The sequence below is a fragment of the Cornus florida genome, unplaced genomic scaffold (assembly GCF_030987335.1).
Source record: "Cornus florida cultivar Cherokee Brave unplaced genomic scaffold, ASM3098733v1 CherokeeBrave_3.0.0_Hap2_Chr01, whole genome shotgun sequence".
NCBI classification, from domain to species: domain Eukaryota; kingdom Viridiplantae; phylum Streptophyta; class Magnoliopsida; order Cornales; family Cornaceae; genus Cornus; species Cornus florida.
Genome location: NW_026775571.1, coordinates 121,835,110 through 121,860,112, shown reverse-complemented (window position 1 = coordinate 121,860,112; position 25,003 = coordinate 121,835,110). Strand labels below are relative to the sequence as shown.

Sequence of the window (25,003 nt, the reverse complement as noted above, 5' to 3'; positions counted from 1 at the left end):
AAAAGTTTAAATAAATGGGTAGACAAAATATATATATATATATACACATTTGTTGTTTATCTTCTAGTTGGTGCTCAGCTGTGGTGGGGGTGGTGGTTCGCCGGAGAGAAATGGTGGGTGGGTGGATGGTGGTGTTTGGGATGGAGGTGAAGTTGGGGTTGTGGTGATGGTGGGTTGTGGCTAGTGGTGGGAATGGAGGTGAAGTTGGGGTTGGGTGGGTGGTGAGTTGTGGTTGGTGGTGGTGGTGACCGTTCAACAATGGTTTGGAAGGCAATTTGCATAATGTGAAGGGATACTTTGAAATTACTAGTGCAGAGGTCATATTTATAATACATTTTGTTAAAGTAGCATTATGTAATAGCATACAAATAAATTGTCATTTATTAAATTATTCCTTAGAATAATCACAATTGATTAATTGTTACGGAAAATTGTCAAAAGTATCGATCAGATAGTACACATATTCTTCTGAAAACGCTCGAGTGCACAAGGGTGGTACAATCAGTACTTGGGTTGCCCTTCCAAGGAATGTATAATTAACATGTTTCAATCAAAGTGATTGAGAAAACACAAAAATAAGAAATAAAAAAGAAAAAGAAAAAGAAACTCACAATTTACCCATCACTAGGAGGAGGACAAAGGAAATTACTGTGCTCTGAACTTCAATTTCTTCCAAATTTTTACTACGTCAATTTTATAATAGGATCCAAAGGACGGTGAAAAGTAAGAGAAGAAAAAAGGGAGAAACTTTACACAGGCTGGACTAAATTACGTTGGATTTCCCATTACAAAAGATTCAGGTGACTAAATGAAAGGGATTGGGGTTCTCTGGACTCTGTTTCCACATTAATAATCAGCAAGAAAGCAGACTAAAAATAATAGTTGGCAGATTAATGATTACAACTATGTACAGGTCCCAACTTGGAGTTCTCTATGTGTTTTTGGCAGGTAAGAAATAATTGGCAATACTTGGACCTCGTCTGGCTGAATTAGAACGCTTGTGAGGTCGTAGCCAAGCTCGCACTTCATCCTGGATTTCCAATGGTAATTCATTAATCACGGAGGGGTCAATTTCAGCAATGTTATAACTCCATACATCCTTTCTTTGTTCATCTCCACCTAAACTAAGCGCGCTACTGTTGGTCCAAGTCTCTGCAAGTTGAATTTCTTGAGACGGCTCTGCTTTTATCAGGTCAGGGCAAATATTACCTACTGACTTTGAGCCTGCACCAAATTCAACATGTGCGTGCATGAGAGAGAGAGAGAGAGAGAGAGAGAGAGAGAGAGAGATAAGTTTTGATCACAGAATTACCAGAGGATGTAGATGCTTCAGTTTCTCGAACAGTTTCAACATGCTCTTGCTTTGAAGAAGAGCAAGAGTTGAGACTTTGGAAGAATCTCAAAATCGAAGACGTTTCCTGCCACAACAATGGAGTAAAAAACCAAGTTATTTTTATTTTTTATTTTTTTTTTGTTTACCTTGGCAAGTAACTTCCACACCCAATTATCCCCGTGGGGACCATTTACCTTCCACTTCGGAAGGTACAGGAGATACCAGGCTACAACCTTCTGTCAAGTGATTTGCCCTTTAAAAAATAATAATAATAAAAGAGCTAGAATTATGATTGGTGGTGTCATATAAAAAAAGTAAAAAGTCATGCCACACTTTCTCTGCATGTTATTAAATTGAGCCTTTCGCAGACAAACCAACTATAGTCCAAATTGAAAATTTATAACCTGAATTAAGAAAGCCAGATTGTCCCATTGTTCTATGTTTCGTATTATTTTCAAATTTTCACCAGGATCACTACATGGATCATTAAGAAACAGTAACACGGGCCAAAATTTCTTCGCCACTTTTTTCCTTTATCAAATTTAATTTCAGGATTAACAACAAACTTTTTTTCTTTTACCGCGATTACTTATTTTGACTCAGTATCCAACCCACATTTTTTGCAAATATTTGCTGAATCAGAATTAATGCTCTTCTAAACAAGCAACATCATGATCCATCTTACAGCTGAACCATCTGAAAATATATTTATCATGATCAGTAGGTTAAAGAGAGATTCTTTTTCCTTTTCTTAATTTTTATTTGCTCATTTCTATGGCAGTTCAGAAAATCTGTAAGGAAAGATGGCTGAATCAGATATATTGTGTTGTTCTAAGAAGTTCCTTAATCTCCTTTATGGACATATTTCTCTCACGTCCAGTTGATAAAGACACATTACAAGTTAAAAAAACAAATAAACAAGCTAGGAGAGAATGAGAGCAAGAGTGACAACAAGAAGGTTGTTTTGGAAGTCGTGAACTTGCCACAGCTTCTAGTCAACACAGACACTACAAGGTTGGCGGCAAGGAGAGTTTTCTTTAGGGTGGATGAGAGGGGAACAAGAAAGCGAAAGGACTTTCTACAGAGTTGTCTAGTCGGGAAGTTTGACAAGGAAGTGGGAACTCTGGCGCACATAGCTCAGTGGGCGTGGAAGGTAACGGGAGGTGCCAGCATTTCCCCGCTGCCGGAATCACTTATCTTGTTTTGGTCGCTGTCATGCCAAGAGGAGAAGAGGGTTCTCAATGAGGGAAGGAGAGATTGGGGGAAGCTTCCTTGAAGCTAGATGTATGCGTTTTCAGAGCAGGTTGCTCTGGAAGTCTTAGAAAAAGTGAGGGAAGAATCCTCATTTACGGACTCCCTGTTCACTGTGGAGTCGGTCATTGTTCAAAGCAGTGGGGAACAAATGTGGGAAATTCTTAAACGTCGAGGCAAATCTGAGCTTGGACGCCTCCAAAGTCTGAATAATGGTGCAAGAGGGAGTTGTTGAGTTTTAAGATATAATCAAATCAAGAGTAAGTGATAAAGAAGAAGAAAAGGAGAAGAAAACGGATGAGAGATAGAGAGAGAGAGAGAGATGGGGAAAGGGAGAAAGAATTAAAGAATACTTTCATCCTTCCACCAAATCTATTTTTAATAACGAGTTTCAGAAATTACACATAAGCCCCAACATTATAGAAGTAATAACAAATAAGCCCAGCTTGACTAACATATTTTGCAGGCAAGTCTTGCTCACACCCTTAGTCAAAACATCAGCAACCTGATCATGTGTAACGTATGGAGTACAAATCAGCCCAAGACGAAACTTTTCCTTGATGAAGTGTCGATCAACTTCAATGTGCTTTGTCCTGTCATGTTTGAACTGGATTGTGGATAATGTTAATAGCACCCTTGTTGTCACAATACAACTTCATTGACTCGCGAACAAGATGACCCAACTCACCCAACATTGTACATAGCCATAATAACTCACAAACTCCATGTGCCACGGATCTGAACTCAAGCCTCTGCACTAGATCTAGCTACTACAGACTGTTTCTTTCTTCACCATGAAACAAAATTACCTCCAACAAATGTGCAATATCCTGAAGTAAATCGTCGATCTGTCACGGACCCTGCCCAATCAGCATCAGTATAGGCTTCAACACACAAGTGGCCATGACTGCTAAACAATATCCCCTTACCAGGTGAACCCTTGAGGTAGCGAAGAACATGATGAGTTGCCTCAAGGTGAGGTGTACGTGAAGCATGCATAAACTGACTAATCACACTAACAGCGTAGGCAATATCCGGGCGCGTAAGAGATAAGTAAATCTGTCTCCCAACCAATCGCTGAAATCTTCCCACATCATCTAATGGGTCTCCATCTACATCATTAAGCCTATGATTCTGCTCAATGGGAATATCAATAGGTCTAGCTCCAAGCCTGCCTGTTTCAGCCAACAAATCTAACACATACTTCCGTTGATAAATGAACACCCCTTTCTTCGATCTGCACACCTCGATGCAAAGAAATTACTCAATGATCCAAAGTTTTTAACCTCGAACTTTGTCCCCAAGAATGACTTTATTCGACAAATCTATTCTGGATCATTTCCAGTGATAACAATATCATCAACATATAAAATAAGGGCAGTGGTGCAGCCCTGGTGCTTCTTGATGAAGAGAGTATGATCTGCCTGACTCTGTGTGTACCCTACTCTTTTCACAGCAGTGCTAAACTTGTCAACCAAGCACGTGGCGACTGCTTTAACCCATACAAGGCTTTATTTAGCTTGCACACTAAATTCTGACCATTGGCAAGCTTAAACCCTGGTGGCATAGTCATATACACCTCTTCCTCCAAGTCACCATGAAGGAAAGCATTCTTTACATCCAGTTGATGTAAGGGACAATTCAAATTAGCTACTCAAGAAAGAAGAACACGTATAGGGTTCATCTTGGCAACGGAAGCAAATGTTTTCAGATAATCAATTCCATATGTCTGAGTGAAGCCCTTTGTAACTAAACGAGCTTTATATCTCTTAATTGTTCCTTCATACTTTATCGTGTAGACCCATTTGCAGCCTACTGGTTTATTACCCCTAGGTAATGGAATAAAATACCAAGTACCATTCTTATCGAGGGCCATCATTTCTTCAAGCATAGCTTTCTTCCATGGAGTTTAACTGAGAGCATATAAAACACTAGAAGGAACAAATACAGAGGAGATACACGAAGTCTCGCGCTGCAGTATGTGCCGTAGATAACCCCGTAAAAGGACCAGGCCTTGGCCTAGCATTCGCATTAGCAGGAGCTGGAGTAGGGCGACCGTGTAGATTCTAGTATGTTTCCCTAGTGTGGCGCGTACACCCACAGTGATCACTCCTCAACTTGCTTTTGTCATCCTGTTTCCCTCTTTTTAGAGATTGGGATTGTTCCATTGTTGTGTGGCAAGAGCAGACCTCTCAGACAATGGTGCTTCTGGCTTAGGTTTAGTGCATACAGGTGCAAACATAGCCTTCCTTTTACTCACCTCAACCTGGATATACGAAAACACATCTCTAACAGAAGTAGGGGCTGGATACCTGCCTACTTATACCCTGGCATGCTCGTATCTCGGATGCAGACCACCCAAGAACTCATAGATTCGATTCTTTCTACCACAACATGAAATGCTTTAACATCAATTGCACACACAGGTATATAGTCTTGGTAGTGATCTAACTCTTCCCATTAACCACATAGAGTGTGGTAATATGTAACAAGAGTTTGGTCTTCCTGCTTGAATATTTAAATTTGTTGTTGGAGTTCATACAGTTTTGCAAAATTACCAACCGAGGAATACGACTCTTCCACAACCGTCCATAGCTCTTTAGCTGTTTTCAAAAACAGAAACCCTTTGCTGATCTGTGGCTGTATTGACTGCAACAACCACGTCATAACTAGTGCATTATTTACACTCCACTCTTTGAATTCAGGATCGCTCTTAGAAGGATACGTGACAGTCTCTTCGATATAGTCAATCATCCTACAACAAGTGAAATGCATATGAGTAGATTAAGCCCACTCCATATAGTTCGTCTCATCCAGCCTAACAGTCGTAATACAAAGGCCTGGATGGTGATCACTACTACCTCACAACACTGGAGTCAAACTAGGAGAAGACCCAGCTTCTTTTGAAGTCACCTACCATCTTCTAAGATGTATAAAAAAGCGACCACACAATCACCACAAACCCTAGAAAGCAACAAAGTAGACCATACCAGAATCGCGAACAACGAAGAAAAAGTCGTCGTTGCAGAGTACGTGTGGATGTGATTTAACACTACTTCCTTGCAAATAAATCCCATCTTGGAATCTCTTCAAAACCCTTCACACCCACTAGGGTTTACACAAACTTGCCCTAGGGTTTCAACTACACATCTAGAGCTTTACAAACCATGCTTTGATACCATGTTGACTTTAAGATATAATCAAATCAAGAGTAAATGATAAAGAAGAAGAGCAAAAGCGAATGAGAGAAAAAGAGAGAGAGATGGGGAAAAAGGAAAAGAATGAAAGAATACTTTCATCCTTCCACCACATTCTATTTATAATAACAAGTTTCAGAAATTACACATAAGCCCCAACATTATATAAATAATAACAAATAAGTCCCTGACAACAGGAGTAACGATTTCAACGCATATATAGGTTGAGGGTGCTGGACTATGTTATCAGATGGCTTTCATGGAGGAAACACCCTCGGAACTAGTTCCATCAATAGCTTCCTTCACAGGACGTGACGAAAATCGTTGATTTTAGAGGATGAATGGTCTACGAGGGCAGTCAATGCAAGGGGGATCATAAATTATTTGTAGAGACGAGGCCCGTTATAAGGATAGGGATGGAGTGCGCTACATGGGTCTGTGGTGTGGGGAAGGGTGACGTCGAACAAGGGGTCACATGGAAAGTTGAACCCTCCCCCTAAGAAAAATAAATAAAAAAGGCTCTAATATATGGGATACAGATAAGGGGCTAAGTGTCGTGAGAGGGATAAAGATGGGGAGGGTGAGTCACGTGAGAGGCACAGGGCCAATTTAAAACGAAATGGGCTGGGCTACAAGCTTAACAAGAGAGATGGGCTAACTAATGTTAACCCAAAGGCACAACACATGGAGGGCTGGCAAAGGTAACGGAAATGGGCCTATTAATCGAAAAGAAAATCAAGCCGCAATATGGAGAATTTGGCCGAGTCAGACCGACCCAATAAACGAGATTGAAACAGACCCAACAGGCGATAAAGAAGCTAGGTAAGTCTGAGCAACTTGGTCGTTGTATTACAAGGCCAACTCAAGTTAAAAAGTATCAAAAAGAAAGAATGGGCAAGGCTTAAGTAACTGCGCTAGTTAGCACAGTATATGTAGTATGGAAATGAGGCCTGGTTTATGGAGAATATTGAGGAGGTAAGCAAGACTTTAAGTCTTACGTATGCCGGGGGAGATGAGAAAGCTCATGACTTCTTTCAATCCAATGAAAACGAAAGGAAATTGATTATGAGGAAGAAAAGCTCATATTGGGTGGGGTAGCGAGAGCTTCAGAACCTAATCTCATGTGAACTATGATCATAGGAGTGGGGGTGGGATTGAGATGAATTGAGGAGGGACAAAGAGAGGGTAGAAGGGAGGGGGAAGTGATTGTTTGCCAATGAAGCTTAGAATTATTTTTTGTTTATTTATTTATTTTGGTGTGTGTGTTGGGTTGGGTTGGGGGGGGGGAGGGTGGGGGTGTCGTTTAGTGGGAAGCTTTACATACGGTGGGGTCATCAGGGGGCATTGTGGTGTTTTGGGATAGAAGATGGGTGTCGAAGGTTGATGTTTGGATGGGGAGATCCTCATCTCCTTATTGTTTTCTTTGGAGAATGAAATTTAATGGGTGTTCTCGGGGGTGTATGGCCCAATTGAGGTTTGGGAGCAAAGAAATCTATGTGAGAAGTTGGAGTGTGTGAGAAGGACCGGTCCTTGGTGTGTGGGCAGAGATTTCAATATGGTCAAATCACCTAAAGAGAGATCCCCACATTGTTCCGGCTTGACAAATTTTTGATCTCTGGGGAGTGGGAGGAAAAGTTTTCGGATGTGGCTCAAGTGGCATTGGCTACATCGGTTTCAAATCACATTCCCATTCTTCTGGTTTGTGGAGGCTTGAGGAGAAGGAAAGTGTCGCTCTAGGTTGAAAACATATGGCTCCGAGCAAAGGAATGTAAGAAGAGGGTTCGGAACTGGTGGACTGGCTATAAGGTGAAGGGCAACCTGAGATATCTGTTGGCCAACAAGCTTCAGTGCTTGAAGGGAGACATTAGGAAGTGGAATCAAAAGGCTCGAATTTAAACCGTAAGGAGGGAGTGGAGGGGATAAATGAGGCGTAGGCTGGTAGGAGGGAGAAATGAAAATTTGAGTTTGGAGAGATTGTCTTGTTGGAGGAGATCTCATGGTGGTAGAAATCTAGAGCCTTACGGTTGGAAGAAGGGCATCGGAATACGAAGTTCTTCCACTAGTTGGCAAATACTCATAGGCGAGGCAACCACATTGGTAGGATTTGAATTGATAGGTGTTTATTTAGTGAGAAGGAGGAAATTCATTGAGGGATAAGGTCTTTTTATCAACAGTTGTACACGGAAACTGCTAGCTGGAGACCTTAACTTGATGGACTAGAGTTTGAGGGCATCTCAAAGGAGAATAGAAACTGACTGGAAAGGTCCTTTAGGGAGGAGGAGGTGGAGAGGGCCTCGAGAAGCTGTGATGAAGAGAAGGCCTCGGGGCCAGAGGCATTCCTATAGCTTTCTTCCAACAGAACTGGGAGGTAGTCAAGGCAGGCGTGATGGAAGTTTTCAGCTCATTCACTGACAGGGTCAGTTTGAGAGGAGTCTCAATGCATCCTTTATAGCGCATATCCCAAAGAAGGGGGAGACATAGAAGCAAAGGACTTTTAGACCAATTAGCTTAGTAGGGGCATTTTTAAACTCATCGCTAAAGTTTTAGCCATTTATTTGAAAAAGGTTATGAACGGTGTGATCTCAGACACTCAAAATGCTTTTATGGGAGTGACCGCTAGCGAATGTGTGGAGTCTAGAATCAAGATTATGCAAATTAGACATTGAGAAGGCTTTCAATCACGTGAATTGGGACTTCTTGGTAAATATATTGGAGAGGATAGGATTTGGTGGAAAATAAAGAAGATGGATTCATTTCGGCATATTTACAGTTGGGTACTCAGTCCTAGTGAATGGCTCTTCAGTTGGGTTCAACTCTCGAGGTTTATGACAGATGATCCGCTTTTTGCTTTTCTCTTCACTATTATCACAGAGGCTTTCAGTATATTGTAAAGGAGGGTGGAAGGGCTAGGTCTCATTCGAGGGTTCATAGTGGGTAGAGAGCAGCTTAAACAGTTAGTGATATCTCACTTGTTGTTTCCAGATGACACCGTCATATTTTGTGATGTGGATGACTAATTGAGATACTTGAGATGCGTCATGATGTCCACCCAAGCAGTCTCAAGCCTAAAGATCAACAATGGAAAGAGTGAGATTGTACCAATGGGATAGGTTAAGGAGATTAACTCTTTTGTCGATCTTCTCTGGTGCGGAGTAGGGTCCTTCCTGGTTTTTTATTTGGGCCCTAGGGCTACCTCAAGGAAGGCGTTTTTTTGGGACCCCATCATGGAACGGTTCGAAGGAGGCTTGTTGATTAGAAGAAGCAATCTCTCTCAAAGGGTCACTCTTATGAAGAGTACTATTTCGAGCCTTCCGAATAGACATTCCTTAGTGAATTAGGGAAAGGTGTGCACTCCCATACTTTTTTTTTGATAAATAGAAGGTGTGCACTCCCATACAACCAGGGGGGATTATAGTATTAGGAGGTTGGATTTGTTCCATAAGGCTTTTTTTGGGCAAATAGCTATGGAGGTTTGGGATGGAGAGGAAAGGCTTATGGAGGCAAGCTATTGTGTGTCAGGTGGGAGAGGACTTCGGAGGGTGGATTTCCAAAGAGGTGAGGTCTCCAATCGAGGTGGGGTTTTGGAAACTTATCAGAAAGGGATGGGAAGAGTTCTTCAAACGCATTTGGTACATAGAAGGAGACATGTTAGATTTGGGAGGATGGTGTGGAGACAATTCCCTGGCGCTTGGATACCCATGAGTCTTCAGGGTTGTTGCGGATAGACATTCCTTGGTCATAGACTATTATCGACTTGATAGAGGGTGGGAGAACGACTTGGGTTGTGCAGTCCCAAAAAGATTTTCATCATTAGGAGCTAGTGGAGATCGCAAAGTTCATGGCCTTGCATTACAGTCACATTGTGGAAGGGAAGGGTACGGATAAGATGGTTTGAAAGGTCTCTTTGAAGGGGGTTTTCTAGGTGCGCTCATTCTATCACAGCCTTCTAGGGATGCCAGGACCGCAATTCCCTTGGAAGGCCATTTGGAGATCAAAAGTCCCCTTGAAGGTGGCTTTCTTCACCTAGACAGCAGCTCTTAGCAAGACTGACTTAGGACAACCTTAAGAGGGCATGGCAGATTATGGAGAACTAGTGTCGCAAATGCAAAAAGGAGGAGTCGGTGAACCACCTCCTTTTGCACTTGTCAGTGGCGAGGGACATTTGGTCAATTTTTTTGACAGTGTTCGACATGCATTAGGTTTCTCCCGGCTCCACGGTAGAGACATGATCGAAGCTTAAAGAGGATGCATAGTGGGTAGCCGAGCCCAAGATGTTTTTGAGGAACAATCCCCTTTGTTTATGGTGGGGCTTGTGGCGTGAGAGAAATAGGAGGCCCTTTGATGAGGAAGAAACCCCTATATGATCTCCCAAATACATTATTTTGAATTCTTTATTCTTTTGGGTTAATAGGCGTAATGGTAAATCCATAGGGCACTTTGTGGATTTTGTTGATTATTTGAGATTATAGACGACCATGTTAGGCCTTCTGTGTATTCCTTTGTGAGCGCAGCCCTCTTGAGTGCCTTTTAATGAAAATTTTCCCTACAAACAAAAGGCAGCTGAAAACAAATAAAAAAAATAATGTGTAGTGAATAAAGTTTGAAAATCCAAAAACTAACTGAAGATACGGATGCCTATGCAGTGAAAGATGATTTAGCAGCCTCCAAAATCTAAAAAGACAAATATATAATAGCTATAGTCGAGGCAGATGGTTCAATTCCAAGCAGCTAAAGGTGAGAAAAGAAAAGAGGGAAAAGAAAAGGAAATAAAATGAGAAGGCGGCTAATGAGGTTCGGAGATCTATGGATAAAATGGATTGAATCTTGCATCTCATCAGTTATGTTCTCTGTGCTTGTGAACGGCTCTCCTGCTGGTTTTTTTCCGAGTTCGCGTGGTTTGAGACAAGGAGATCCTTTGTCGTCTTTTCTTTTTCTTATTGTCATGGAGGGATTGAGTAAATTAATGAAAAAGGCAGAGAATCTGGGTTACATAAGGGGGTTCACTGTTGGCAGAGATGTTGCCAACCAGATTGAGATATCCCATTTGTTGTTTGCAGATGATACCCTGGTTTTCTGTGATGCTGATGTTTCCCAACTCAGGTATTTGAGGTGCATTCTTACATGCTTCCAAGCAGTGTCTGGTCTTAAGATTAATGTTGGAAAGAGTGTGCTTGTCCCAGTGGGGGAGGTCTCTAATATTTCCACTTTAGCTGCTGTTCTTGGATGTGGAGTGGGTGCCTTTCCACTCCCTTATCTGGGCTTACCTTTGGGAATCTCCTCCAGGATAGTGGGGACTTGGGATCCGGTGATTAACAGGTATGAAAAAAGATTGGCGGGGTGGAAAAAACAGTATCTTTCGAAAGGGGGGAAGGTCACTCTTATTAAGAGCACCCTTTCGTCCCTTCCCACATATTTCTTATCTCTATTTCAGATCTCGTGTTCTGTTGCTGAACGAATTGAAAAAATTCAGAGAGACTTTCTTTGGGGTGGAAAAGGAGAGGAGTTTAAGTATCATCTTGTTAATTGGGAGCAGGTTTGCAAACCGTTGAAGTTTGGCGGTTTAGGTATCCGGAAGTTAGTCCCTTTCAATAGAGCCTTATTGGGGAAGTGGTTATGGAGATTCGGTAAAGAACGTCATCGACAATGGAGAAGAGTTATCTCGTGTCGTTTTGGGGAAGAGAGTGGAGGTTGGTCCTCTCGTCCTGTTTCTATTACCGGGGGCGTTGGCGTTTGGAAGTTCATTCGGAAAGGTTGGGTTGTGTTTTCCACCCATATTCGGTTCAAGGTTCGTAATGGTATGTTTGTTAGATTTTGGGAAGACTTATGGTGTGGTGATCAGTTGTTGTCTCTTTCTTTTCCTCGTCTCTTTAGCATTGCCAAGAATAAGCATGCTTATGTAATTGACTGTTATCATCTTGATAACAGTGGAGTTACGTGGGATGTGCGTTTTAGGCGTTCCTTTCAGGATTGGGAGATAGCTGAAGTTTGCGTCTTTTTGGACCTGTTGTATAGACAGAAGGATGTTGGCAGAGGTTGTGATGATATTTTGTGGACTCCCTCTTTTCATGGTAGATTCGAAGTTCGATCCATGTTCTTGTGTTTGTCTAATTTTATTGGATATGATTTCCCTTGGAAGTGTATTTGGCGCTCTAAAGCTCCTCTTAGAGTTGCCTTCTTTGTTTGGACTGCTATTTGGGGAAAAATTCTAACATTGGATAATCTGCATAAGAGAGGTAATTCCATTGTTAATTGGTGCTGTCTTTGTAAAAATGATGGTGAGTCCGTGGACCATCTTCTTATGCATTGTCCTGTTGCACCTGATTGCTGGAATCTCATATTCAGTATTTTTGGCATTCAGTGGGTAATGCCTAAGCACTCTTTCCAATTAATTAATTCTTGGAGAAGATGCCCTGTTTCTGGTCATGCTCGTGATTTTTGGAGGGTCGCCCCACATTGTGTTTGGTGGTGTATTTGGAGAGAGAAATAACAGAAACTTTGAAGGGAAGGAATCGTCTTTTGCAAACCTTAAGTCTTTTATTCTACGCTCTCTTTTCTGTTATGTCAGAGGCAGCGATTGCTCCTCGATCGATGACTTTTATGTTCTATTGGACTCTGTTGGTCCATAGGTTTGGCTTTTACTCTTTCGTTTTTGTGTATTAGAGACGCGTTCCCCTTTTGAACGTTTTTCTAATATATTTTTACTTATCAAAAAAAAAAAATGAGAAGGCGGCGGAATAATAGGAGGAGTAACATATGGAAGGAAATAATTACCAAGATAGGATTAAGAAGAGATGAGAACTTCAGCTACTTCCTGTTTAATAAACTCTACAGGTCAGTTTGAGAAACTGAATAAACACGGGGGAGAGCATAAAATCTCACCGATCTATCTATCTAAGGATAAAAAAATAAAAAAATTAAAGAAGAAGAAGTTAATGTCTCAGACACATTATTAATCGTAAAGACGGGTACAACTATCTAGTCTAAACGCTCTAAACCTTTTCTTAAGTACCAAACTAACCCCTATATGAAATTGATCAACTTATAAAAATGATATTTTCTCCTAGTATGGAACCCTCGATGCAAAAGGATTTTACACAGAAAGATTCTCATAATAGTAGCCAAAAGCAAAATGTATACTGAAACCTTTTCTCTCGATATCCTTTTTTTCTGCTCTTGTGATTTCACACCATGTGTGGCACACTTGATTCCAGTTCCTTCCCCTGCGATTTCTGTTTGTGGCTCATTTTGATTTAGTTTAGAACAGCTATTGGTTCCTGAATGTATACCAGCTTATATTATAATGCGAAATACAGATAAAAAAAATAACTAAATAAAAAGATGAAAAGGTAATAAGGAAAGAAGACTAGTAATACAGCACCTGAGCATAACACTGCTGAAGTTTCATGGCTGAACCCAGCTTGTCCCTGCTTGCTTGTGGAGCATAATGGATCCTGGTCATCATCAGATCTCATGACAAAAATTGTCAATCAGATATGATACATTACAGTTATAACTTACAGTAAAAAAGGCTAGAAATCATAGGATCAATTTGGCCAGTCAGAAGTGTTAAGAGAGTTGTATTTTATGTACTTTTACATTTTTATTAGGGGAAACTTTTTCTTTTCCTTTCTTTTAGTTAGTCAGCCTTTAGGGCATATTTTTTATTGTATTCTCATGACTGTAGTTCTTTGTAAAATTGAATATACACAACTGGTTCTTTTTTCATCTTCTCTGTGCAATATTTTCATGGAATCAGAGCTTGTTCATTTCTGGCCCTAAAGATCTGAAGCAAACAGAAAAAGGAACAAGTCTCCTTACAATGGTAAGGAAGACTAGGAATACTCCAATCACTGTCGGAACCTAGATTTCGAAAGGGAAATTTGGGAAAAAGCCTTAAGAGAAGTTTATACTCTGAAAATAACTCAAATTATATTGACAAAGACTTGGTTACAGCAAATGTAGAGGTCTGCCTTTTTTATAATACTATTATTAGTGACACTTGACACTTCCTCAAAAAGACTTCTAGAATTCCCACACAACTTTAATAGCACTTCACCACTTTCGTAAGTGAACACTTAGTAGTTCTAAAGCTTAATTAATTACTACCCAAAAACTAGAATGACTCTTTTGACTTTTTCTTCAAGGCACCATCGACTACCCTAAAGTACCCTTAATGATTTGCATCAAGATCGCAATCGCAAATCGCTGCTGGACTTTGTTCGAGTACACAATCAGTCAATTTGCATGGCATCATCTTCTTTTCTCTTCTTCGATTTGTCACAACCCTATCGCAGCAGTTGCATCTTCTGTTTGCATGATTGTTTTCTGTTCGATTTTCTCTTAACTCCATTGTCACTGGCAGCTTGAAGGTTCGCCGACTTGGTTCATCCTCTCTGGTTAGTGGTTACTGCTTTTCTTCAGTTGCCTTCGCGTTGCAACAGCAGCTCATCTCGCAGCAATCAAAAACCCTAATCCAGTGTTCGACACCTTGGCTCCTGCACTTAGTTTGCAAGTTCCCAGTAGCAATGTGTTCGCATCTCAGTGTTCTTGGTCTAACAAATTACAATCACATTGTAATTTCTATTCAGATCAGTTGGTATCGAAATCGCACCGCAATATCTGTTTGGCTTCATCTCCATCAGTTTACTTGAGTTTCGGCTTGCAACCCATCACAACTCATTGCAATCCATTGTTCGACTTTCAGACACTCTGTTCTTCATCACACAACAGCTGGAATTTCAGTAACCATTGCAAGCCATCGTCTCGATTAGTCGCTCGACCGAGTTGGATTTTTTGTTCGACTGCTGCATTTTACTGTTGAGGATTTTCTGTTGCTTCTTACTGTTTAATATCGACTTTGCGTATAAGAGTGACTTACATAACACGACCTAAGTTCGCATCGAGTAACTCGTCACACAACACAATAGTGACCTGTTATCACTCACTTGTCTTTTTCTCCGTTGGTTTCATTCTTCTCTGAACTTTGTGATATTTACCAGCTCCTATGTTGTCATTGATTGTAGAGCAGTTGCAGAAGCCTATTTTCACCCATCAGCCAAGTGATCTTGCAGTTTCTTCCTCTGTAGGTTTGTCTTCATAAGCTTTCTCAGGTATATGTAGGACCACTTGGGCTTTTGACACAGGTGCCACGCACCATATCACTAGTGATTGTTGATTATTCACATCTATTTTTTCTCCTCCACCATCTATTTCAGTTTCAGCTGCCAATGGCACGTCTATGCCATTGGTTGGTATTGGAACAATTGTTTCTGCACATTTGACTCTTCCTCATGTTAATTGCATTCCTCACCTTACATTGAACTTAATTTCTATTAATCAATTGTTCGATTCTGGATACTCTATACATTTCTCATCAAATGGTTGTGTTGGATAGATCCTCATTCCAAGAAGCTAATTGGGACAAGCCACAGAGAAGCTCCATGTTCCAACTCAGCCCAAAACTGCACCTGCTTGTGAGTCGACTGAACATGACTACCCTTCAACTGAACCTCTACATGCTCCACCTACTCACTGACACTCTGAGCTCTCCCTGAATCAACTACTTCCTTTTGCGGAGTAAACATCGCGGACTCATGAAAGGTCACATCCCTGCTAACAAGTATCTTCTTTCCCAAAGCCTTTTGGGCATCATAATCTGTATCCCTTGACCCCGGGCTGATAACCAAGAAATATGCATTTCTTAGTCCTCGGTTCAAGCTTCCTCTCATTCACATGAGCATACGCTGGAAGCCAAAATATTCTCAGATTACTATAACTAGCATGAAAACCAGACCATACCTCCTCTGGAGTCTTACAATCGCTAGCAGTCGTTGGACACCAGTTCACCAAGTAACATGCTGTAGAAATAGCTTCAGCCCAAAACGCTTTGTCTAACCCTGCATTAAGCAGCATACATCGTGCCCTCTCCAATAGCGTTCTGTTCATCCGTTCTGCAACTACATTCTGCTGCGGAGTCCTCCTCACTGTGTGGTGTCTCACAATCCTATGAGTCTTGCAGAACTTGTTAAATTCTCCATCACAAAATTCCAAGCCATTGTCTGTTCTCAAGAACTTGACCTGTTTTCCAGTCTCCTCAATCAAGGTCTTCCACTGCTTGAATGTAACCAAAGCCTCATTCTTGTGCTTCATAATATAAACCCAAACTTTCCGAGAACATTACACTTATAGCTGCTACTTCTGTTGATTTGTCTTTTTTTCGTTTGAGTCCTCAACATTCAAAATTTTATTTATGGAATTCCCATCTCGGACATGTTTCTACGTTTACACTATTTAATTTCTACTCGGGTAATTACAGTGTCATGACATTTATGATTGTAATGGTTGCAAACTTGCAAAATTTTCTGCTTTGCCCTTCAACAAGAGTTCTACGAATTCTATGGAATCTTTCGATTTAGTTCATTCTGATGTGTGGGGACCAATTCCATTTCTATGAAAGAAGGGTCCAGATATTATGTTTGTTTTATTGATGATTATAGACGATATTGTTGTGTTTATCTTACGAAGCGTCATTTCGAATTTTTTTCTATCTTTAGTGCTTTTTGTGCTATGATCCACACTCAATATTCCAATATTATCAAATGATTTTGATTTCATTTAGGTGGAGAGTATAGTAATAGTCCATTCCTTGATCTGTTGAAAGCTGACACTCCTGAGCAAAATGATGTTGCTGAGCGAAACATCAACACATCAAGGAGATTGGTTGTTCCCTTCGGTTATTTGATAGTGTTCCTAGTAGTTTTTGGGGAAGGTTGTTCTCACTGTTGTCCATATAATAAATAGAATACCATCAATTGTTACTTCTTCTCCATATTGATCTCTTTCTTGATGAAATCTATAATACACCTTCTATTGGTGACATACCTCCTCCTAATGTTTCAACTTCTTCAGCGCCTGTACCTCTATCTATTGTTTCTCCTCCTATTGTTCATACTTACACTCGCACGAATAAAGCAGTTTCTTCCACAGGTACATTTTCTTCATCTCTCTCGGCGGACTCTCCATTGGTTTCTGATGATGTTGATCCTACTCCTCCTCACTAGCCTCAGCGTGTTCGTAAGTGTCCTGATCATTTTGGTTGTGCTAATTTTTTTATTCTTCTACTTTCTTCTCTTTTATGGCATCTATTCCTTCACTTTCTGAGCTCACCTGGAGGCAGTTCTTAATCTTCTCTAGCAACAGGCAATGAACGAAGAGTTTTATGTTTTGCACAAGACTCAGACGTGGTATATTTGCCTTATGATAAAGGTGCAGTTGGATGCAAGTGGGTCAACAAAATCAAAACCAAGTTTGACGGCTCTGTAGAACAATATAAAGCCTGTTTGGTTGCAAGAGGGTTTACCCAGGAATATAGTATTGACCATGTAGAGACTTTTGCTCCTATAGCCAAAATGACGATTGTCCGCATATTGATTGCTATTGCAGCTATTCACCAGTGGGGTCTGTCATAGGTGGATGTAAAAAATGCATTTCTGAATGGCGACTTGACTATAAAAGTTTATGACAGCTCCTCCTGGTCTTTCTCACAATCCTAGCCAGGTGTGCCAACTTAGAAAGGCATTGTATGGTCTCAAACAATCTCCTAGGGCATGGTTTGAGAAGTTCTCTTCAGTAATATGTGCTTTGAGTTTTCATACCATTGATCATGATTCTGCTCTTTTTATTAGCTTTACCTCTGCTGGCCGTATTATTCTTCTTTTATATGTTAACTGGTGATGACACTACTGGCATTGATCTTTTGAAATCTCAATTGCAACAACAATTTGAGATGAAGGATCTTGGTCCTTTTCACTATTTTCTTGGTATTAAAGTAGCCCATTCTCCAAAAGGTTATCTTCTCTCTTATGCAGCAAATGTAATTCATTTAGCTCGTCTCACTGATACTCGGACAGTTGACACTCCTTTAGAGCTTAATGTTCGCGACAGTTCTACTGATGGTGTTCCTTTAGTAGAACCCACTTTATATCGAGCTATAGTTGGCAATTTAGTGTATTACACAGACATTCGACCTAATCTTGCCCATGTTGTTCTCTTTGACGGTCAATTTGTATCCTTTCCTACTATTGTACATTGGGCAGTGGTACTCTGTATCTTGCGCCATCTTCGGGGGACTTTGCACCAGAGTTTATTACTTTTTTCTACATCAGCTTTGCACCTTTGAGCTTTTTTTGATACTGATTGGACTGGGGATCCCACAGATTGTAAGTCCATCATAAGTGTCCAAAGGTGTCTTGAACATGCCCCCGCTGTGTCCATTTTGTGTCCAGCAGAAAGAAAGCTCAAACTCCAGGATAATCTAACTGTGTTGAACAAGTGTCCAGCCATGTCCCAAACATCTCTGTGTGGAACACGCATCTGATCCCACACGGCACCCCTAGAGGAATGTTTGTGCCTCCTAGCATAAATCAGTGTGGAAAAAATAGTGGGAGAGAAAGAGGGAAAGTGTCAAAGTCCAAAAAGTTGTTAAAACGGTAGCATTATAGAAGCATGTGCAAGTATATGATAAATCATAATGTCAACATGCAAACACATAATATGAGGGGGTTCAAAATGATTATTAGGATTTAGGACATGTGTGCCAACTCGGGCAACGGTGTAATCCCTCAATATAACTCCACACAATGAATCATTTCTCATTCAATATTGTTCTTTCTATTACCCCTCATCCACCATACCATCCTTATTTTAACCGTCATTTGAACATGTTTCTTAAGTAACCAAAATTATGCTATATAAAGCAATAGATCGTCTTGTAGCCATCCTAGATTCTGTAAAATTGACTTAATAACTAAAAACTATTCTTCACTCCATTTATCCTTCTTCATGGTGACAATTGTGCTAAAATAATTAATTAAGTTATCTTGAGGCATCGGAGGTACGGCTGCGCACATCTGGCCCTACCATGAACCCGCAATGGCGAGAGCCTCATGCACTGGGTTTGCCCTTTTTATCTTTTGGCAATCAATTTTGCTCATAATCTTATATTTCTAGGTTTACTGAATTACACTATGGAAGTCGATATATCCTTTAGCTTAATCCTCCTCATCCTAAACCCATATATTCCAAAGTGCCTATATAGTTATGACATAGAATTGATCACACATTACTTTTGTCAACTGAAGATATACATCTGCAAAGAACATTATTCATGCATAAATCCAAAATAAACCCAATGAATTTGTCCATAGTATTGAAAAAGATAATAGCTTAATATTGTCCTTGATAAAAGTCTACTGAGATTCATTACTCGAAAATACCATGTGCAAAATAGATAAAAATACAAAAATCTTGGCTAATAGAATTGCAAGAGTAATTCCCTATCTGATTGGGAAAGAACTGTCAGCTTTTGTGAAAGGGAGACTAATTCAAGACAACATTATTAGGTCTCATGAGCGGGTGAGAAGATTTACTAGCAAAAGAAGTGAAAGGTTTATGGCTCTCAAGGTGGACCTTCATAAGGCTTATGAGTTATGATTCAGTCAAATGGAGTTTTTTGCAGCAAGTGTTGACAGCTATAATAGGGTTTGGATCTAATTTGATTGCTTGGATCATGGAATGTCTGCGCTCTGCATGGTATTCACTATATGTATTTTTGTACCAGGGTTGTGTCCGCGTTACATTACAAGCATTGCCGTGTTATCATGTCCAAACTGTGAAATCTTGTGTCCACACAACAAAGATTGACATAAAGGTCTTACCTTTGCGTTTTCTGAACTTTCTACTCAGCATGCATGCAACATGTATTGACCATGAATCACGGTATAATTCTGTAACTTTTTATGTCAATACTAAGGCCTAAATAGGCTAAAGATAAGGTTCCCCACAGATTGGTTCATTTTATTTTATTTTCTATTTACTTATTTTGAGAACCATATACTGGTTCAATTGTTGAAGCAAAATGCCACACCCTTTCTAATTCCAATCACTTCCTGCATATGTCATATTTGATGGTACTTAAAAAAAAATTACTGGCTGAACATTCTTGTGATAAGATAGTATAATTCGAGATACAATTGTCAGGAAATGAAGCCATGTATTGGCATATTCCTCCTCAAAACATACTTTTATAAAGTGTCAAAGTGTTGTTGAGTTGATCAAGAATATCAGTTCAAGACATGGCAGACACAACATGAAAGAAAGATGGATACTCAATCACTTGGATAGGTTACAGGTAACTGAACTTGGATTGTCCTTAGGTTAGCCTATTTTATTTTATGGGTTGGTGCCTATGTTACCTGGACTATGGTACGTGTGTCGAACACAGGTATGTATCCATGTGTCAGACGTGTCAGATCTCTAAACACGATACATGGACAATGCTAAATATTCATTTTATTTAATTATTTTTTTTTTTTTTGATAAGTAAGATTTTATTAAAAACGCTCAAAAAGGGGAGCGAAACCCAAAGAAACAAAAGGAACACAAGGGCCAGAGGGCCATTTTATTTTATTTATTTTATTTAATTATTTTATTTTATATTCTAGAGTAAATTAATGTTTAAATCTAATATAGTGTTCAATATAGGCATTTAACTCATTTTAAAGTAATAATATAACATAATTGAATGATTGAATATGCTTTCTAAGTAAATGTCCACCCAAAAGTGTCGAATACATATCCCAAACCCATGTACAAGCAATACGTGTCCAACACAGGTACTTCACTCCTTTTGAAGAGTCCATGTGACATAGGTTGGTGGCTTGGTGCTCAACATGTTTTAAAGTTAAATGGTTTTTCAAAACTAAGCTAAAAATTCATTATTGTGAAAACTGGAGCTGAAACCTCATATCAATAACAGCTCGACCACTAGAGGTTTTGGTTGATCAATTGACGGAGGTAAAGTAAGCTTCGATCGATGCAGATCCAGTGAGGTTCGATCAATAGTCGAACATAGACGGTTCGATTGTGAGGTATCGATCAAAGTGTCGAAACCTGCTGTGAACATAACTCTCGAGAATCAAAGTTTTAATTGGGTTTGATGACTAAAAATGCGATAGACTCTCTTGTTGACCATTGTGATGTTGTAGCCCGAATTTGGTGTCGGGCCACGTTGCGACCCGATGACCCGTTGGATGAGTTTTAATTGGAAATTTGTTTACCTGTTTTTGCTCATGGGTCGTAGACCCTAATTAGTACTCTCTTGTAGCCCGATATATAAGGGCCCTTAGGATTTGGAATGTGATCATCAAGAGACACTGAAAATCGTATAGAGAGAGAGTGGGGGTAAAACTTGTAATCCCTGATTTTACAAATAGTGAAGACTTTCGCCGGATCTCCACCGTGGACGTAGGCTTTTCCGAATCACGTATAAATCTTTGTGTTCTTTATGTGGTGTGTTTATTTTTCTGTCGTGTTTCGCAATTGTTGCTTCGTTTGTTGCGTTTGCCTTAACAACTATAAATATGGGTTTAGATTAAATTGAGAGTAAGATCTTTAATTCTTCAACTCCTATAAACACTTTGGGGAGATTTGGGATAGACTTTCATGTTTTAACCCATATAGATTATTCTTGAATGATTGAATACACATCAACTACACGGAGAGATCAGTTTTGCTACAATAAACCAGAGCAACAAAGTATAGAGACGGAGAACAATCAATAGAGAAACAGGTTCGTGGGAAACGGATGTAGTTGACAGATGAGAAGAATGTCCCGGAGATCTTCAAAGGCACTTAAGAATTGGTATTCTATTGTGTCTATAGATTAGTTAGGAGATCGGGAATACTGAACTGTGACAATATTGTACATCTCTTTGTCTATAATGGATTGTGCCTGACCGGACAAGGTCCCGTGATTTTTTACTCTCTTTTTGGTTTTCCACAAAAAAAATTAATAAATAAATAAATAAAAATAAAAAAAAAAAAATTTGAGTCTCTTCTACTCTCTCTTACTTAGTTTATTTATATTTACTGCTTACTACATATTTGTGAATTGAAATTAAACTGCAAACTTGTTTTCACGAATATAAAGGTAATAATTAATTGTGAACTTAAGAATATTTAAAAGCAGAAACATATTCACAAGACATATTCGCCCCTCCCTCTAGGTCTATAAGATCAGAACGATCTCATGTATATGTACGTATTCAATTGATACTATACTGAATTGGTTGATCCCATCATAAATTGATCACTAATGAAAAACAATCAACTTAAATTCGAACCTGCTCTTTTATCATCTTTCTTTCGTGTTCATGTTGATCCAAACTAGGCATGACATTCTTAATCCCAATTTCTTCCCCACATAGTTCTGTTTTAGGCTCAGTCTGATAGGTATCACTTCCTGATTGAAATGTTACCTTATTAAAACTTTTGAAATAAATGTGAAAAAAATAAGAGATGTAGAAACAAAAATGACAACCGGTACAAAAATAACACTACCAGATGCTGACGATAATTCAGCTTCTTGGATGAATCTGTCATTTGATTGCTTTGGGTAAGAGAAAGATTGATCTTGGCCATGAAAGTATTTTGTGATTGAACATGTTCCCTGCCAAAAGCATTCACAAATCACAAGTTAATAGATCATGTCACAATAATATCTGAACCATTAAAACAAGTTGAAAACTTAAAATTTGTAAAAACAATAAATTGATATATACTCAATTATGTCTGAATGCATATGTTAATAGATACTTATCCCTACATGGCATGCTTGTAATTTGAGGAAATTTGGTGGGGCCCTTGTTTGACTTTTGGGGAAATTGTGTATATCTAGTATATAAGTGAAGAGAGAGGAAGAGAGAAGGCATTTTCAGCCCTATCCTCTGGCAGACAGCAAAAACCTTCTTCTCTATCTACTTTCTTTTTCTAGATCTAGAATTTCATGGCCATGTATCATTAGCTTCCTTTGAGATTTAGACAAGAAAACTTGAAGACCACATCAAGAGCTACAATCTTATGGTTTTTATTTTCAATTTGAAGCATCTTCATGTTGGGCTGAATTGGGGCTTTTTCTTCTAAGTGAGGTAGGGGTGTCTAACTAATGAATTCCTTGGTCTATGTAAGTGATTGAGTGATTTTCTTTGTATAAGCACGCTAATTGAAGTAATTGTTATCTTGACAACTTATAAATTGCTAGTATGTCAATAATTCATGTTCCAAATGATACAATTTGATGAAATTGTCTTCCTTGTAGGTAGAGTTGTGCCATATCATGACTTTATTGGCTATATTTTGTGTGAATTGTATAGAACATGCTAAATTGTTGTTAATTTCTGATTTAGACTTGATTACCAGCATGTTATTTGGTAAAGTATGCCTCCTTGTTATTGTAATTGGAATTTAGCATGTATAGGATGATAGACACAAGGCTTAAAGTGCTATATATGTGAATTGTTCATGAACAATCACCATGCTGGAACATTATAAAGTTTTGCTGGAAATTATGTTTATTTGGTGGAAAATTATTTAGTTACCAGAAATTTTGTTTATTTGCAGGAAATTATCTTTAAATGCTGAAAATAGTATTTAAATACAGGAATTTGTATTTATATGTTAGAAATTTGATTTAAATGTCGAAAGGAGGTAATGATTGTCATATTGCTATTGTTATAGCTTGTGAGGTTAATTCTCATCATCTCACCATACATGGCATTGTGTGTGTGTGATGGAAGGTAAGTGCGAGTATTGAATTTCACAAGTTTTGTGGAGTTGATTTTCCTAAGTTTGTGGAAAATGGATTGAAAATGCGATTAGTTGTGGTTTAAATAGGAAGGGCAAGGCCCTAGGGTTGAAAATCCCAAAACTTGGCCAAGCGGGTGTCGTTACCGACGGGCTAAAAACCCGTGAAGCGAGGGTAGGGATATGGGAAGGTACCTCATATTCGGTTGTGAACCAATCCATGTGTTTGTGTTGATATTTGGATCACAAGGTCGTGTTGTGTATGAGTCCATGTGGGGGACTTCATGTTGCATAGGTGTTAATGCATATGATTCGGATGGTGTTCCTAAAGCTATTTTGTTTGAGTTATGTTGTAGTACCAGCATGCCAACACTATTTTACTCTTTGGAATTTGTGGGAACTTGTACATCTACTTTTACTTCTATCCTCAAAGCATGATCCCTTCTTCTTTGTTTCACTATATGCTATGTGAGCATGACTTACGAGACTATAGGAAGTGTTATTTAGCCACTCACTACTAAGCAATTTTAAGCTCACCCGTTGACAAATTTCAGGTGAAGAGCAAGTGGAAGGAAAGATTCCTCAATCTCATCCTTGAAGTTGCCATGTGAAGCTTGGAATCCATTTTGTCTTGTGCATTTTATCATGTCATAGCTTTTGGCGTAAATTGATGCTATGCACGAAGTAATGTCTATATGTATTTTACTTGGTGCTCGTAAATATATGAAGTGTGTATGATTTTGAAGCTCTAGCATGATAAATGGTGTTATGAGGACTTAAAACAGGTAATGGGATATTTTAGGTGACCACCATACTTGGGTTCAATTGGGAGCCTAAGGACTGGGTTTATTTCTTTCATGTTCACGGACCGGGTCCTACGGATTCGGGTCGTGACATATCTAGTTCATATAACATAGGTTACAAGTAAGGACAATGAAACAATTCTCCTCTTTGGAGTACTCTAGTTGCCACCATTAATTATTCATAGCTTTAAATGGGTAATTATACTTTTTCAATTGATGGTTAGAACAAATAGGTCATGAAAATCAACCTATTTGTACTTACAAAGTCAAGATGATTGTAATCCCTAAAAAGTTAGAAGGAACTTTAAAATTGTATTTACCAAATGCCTTTGCCGTTTAATTTTATCAAGAAAAAAGTATTCCTTCATGAAAGGCCTTCCCAGTAAAAGACTTTAATGTCAAGAAGCTTCCCGAAACACTACCTAATAAGGAAAGCTAAGAAAATGTATGTAAAAGTTAAAAATAATTATAAAAATTACACTATTTATGTGAAGAAAAAAAAAAAAAAACAAAAAAACAAAACAAAAAAAAAAAAAACTGAAAAAACCATTTACAAATTAGCAAAAAGTTGGGAGAGCTTGACTTGAGATATGGATCAAGTTAGATGCATTAAAAACATAAACCAAACATTATTAATGAAAGACAAAAAAAAATTAGATATATGGAAAAGTTATTTTAAAATACTTACGAGAAGAATATCTTAGACAGAAATTGAGAGTAATGAAAGAGTATAGGAACGATAAGACAAATAAATAAGAAATAAGTTGAGGAAACAATTT

General features: G+C 39.1%; 1 protein-coding gene across 5 annotated transcripts in view; it reads right to left on the bottom strand.

Moving 5' to 3' along the window:
- Positions 1-645: 645 nt before the first annotated feature.
- Positions 646-25,003, bottom strand: part of LOC132268806 (DNA polymerase eta) — a 52,558-nt gene continuing 28,200 nt past the window's right edge. For 2 of the 5 annotated variants that reach the window (XM_059769655.1, XM_059769664.1), the window contains 6 exons: positions 22,180-22,288; positions 21,963-22,081; positions 13,160-13,232; positions 12,925-13,055; positions 1,313-1,418; positions 646-1,224 (listed from right to left, as the gene is read on the bottom strand). In XM_059769655.1, the coding sequence (XP_059625638.1) occupies positions 932-1,224; positions 1,313-1,418; positions 12,925-13,055; positions 13,160-13,232; positions 21,963-22,081; positions 22,180-22,288 (831 nt within the window). In that variant the 3' untranslated portion in view covers positions 646-931. Of the gene's footprint in view, positions 1,225-1,312; positions 1,419-12,924; positions 13,056-13,159; positions 13,249-21,962; positions 22,082-22,179; positions 22,289-25,003 lie in introns of those variants that run through there. The other 3 variants (XM_059769679.1, XM_059769671.1, XM_059769688.1) reach the window with 3 other exon arrangements.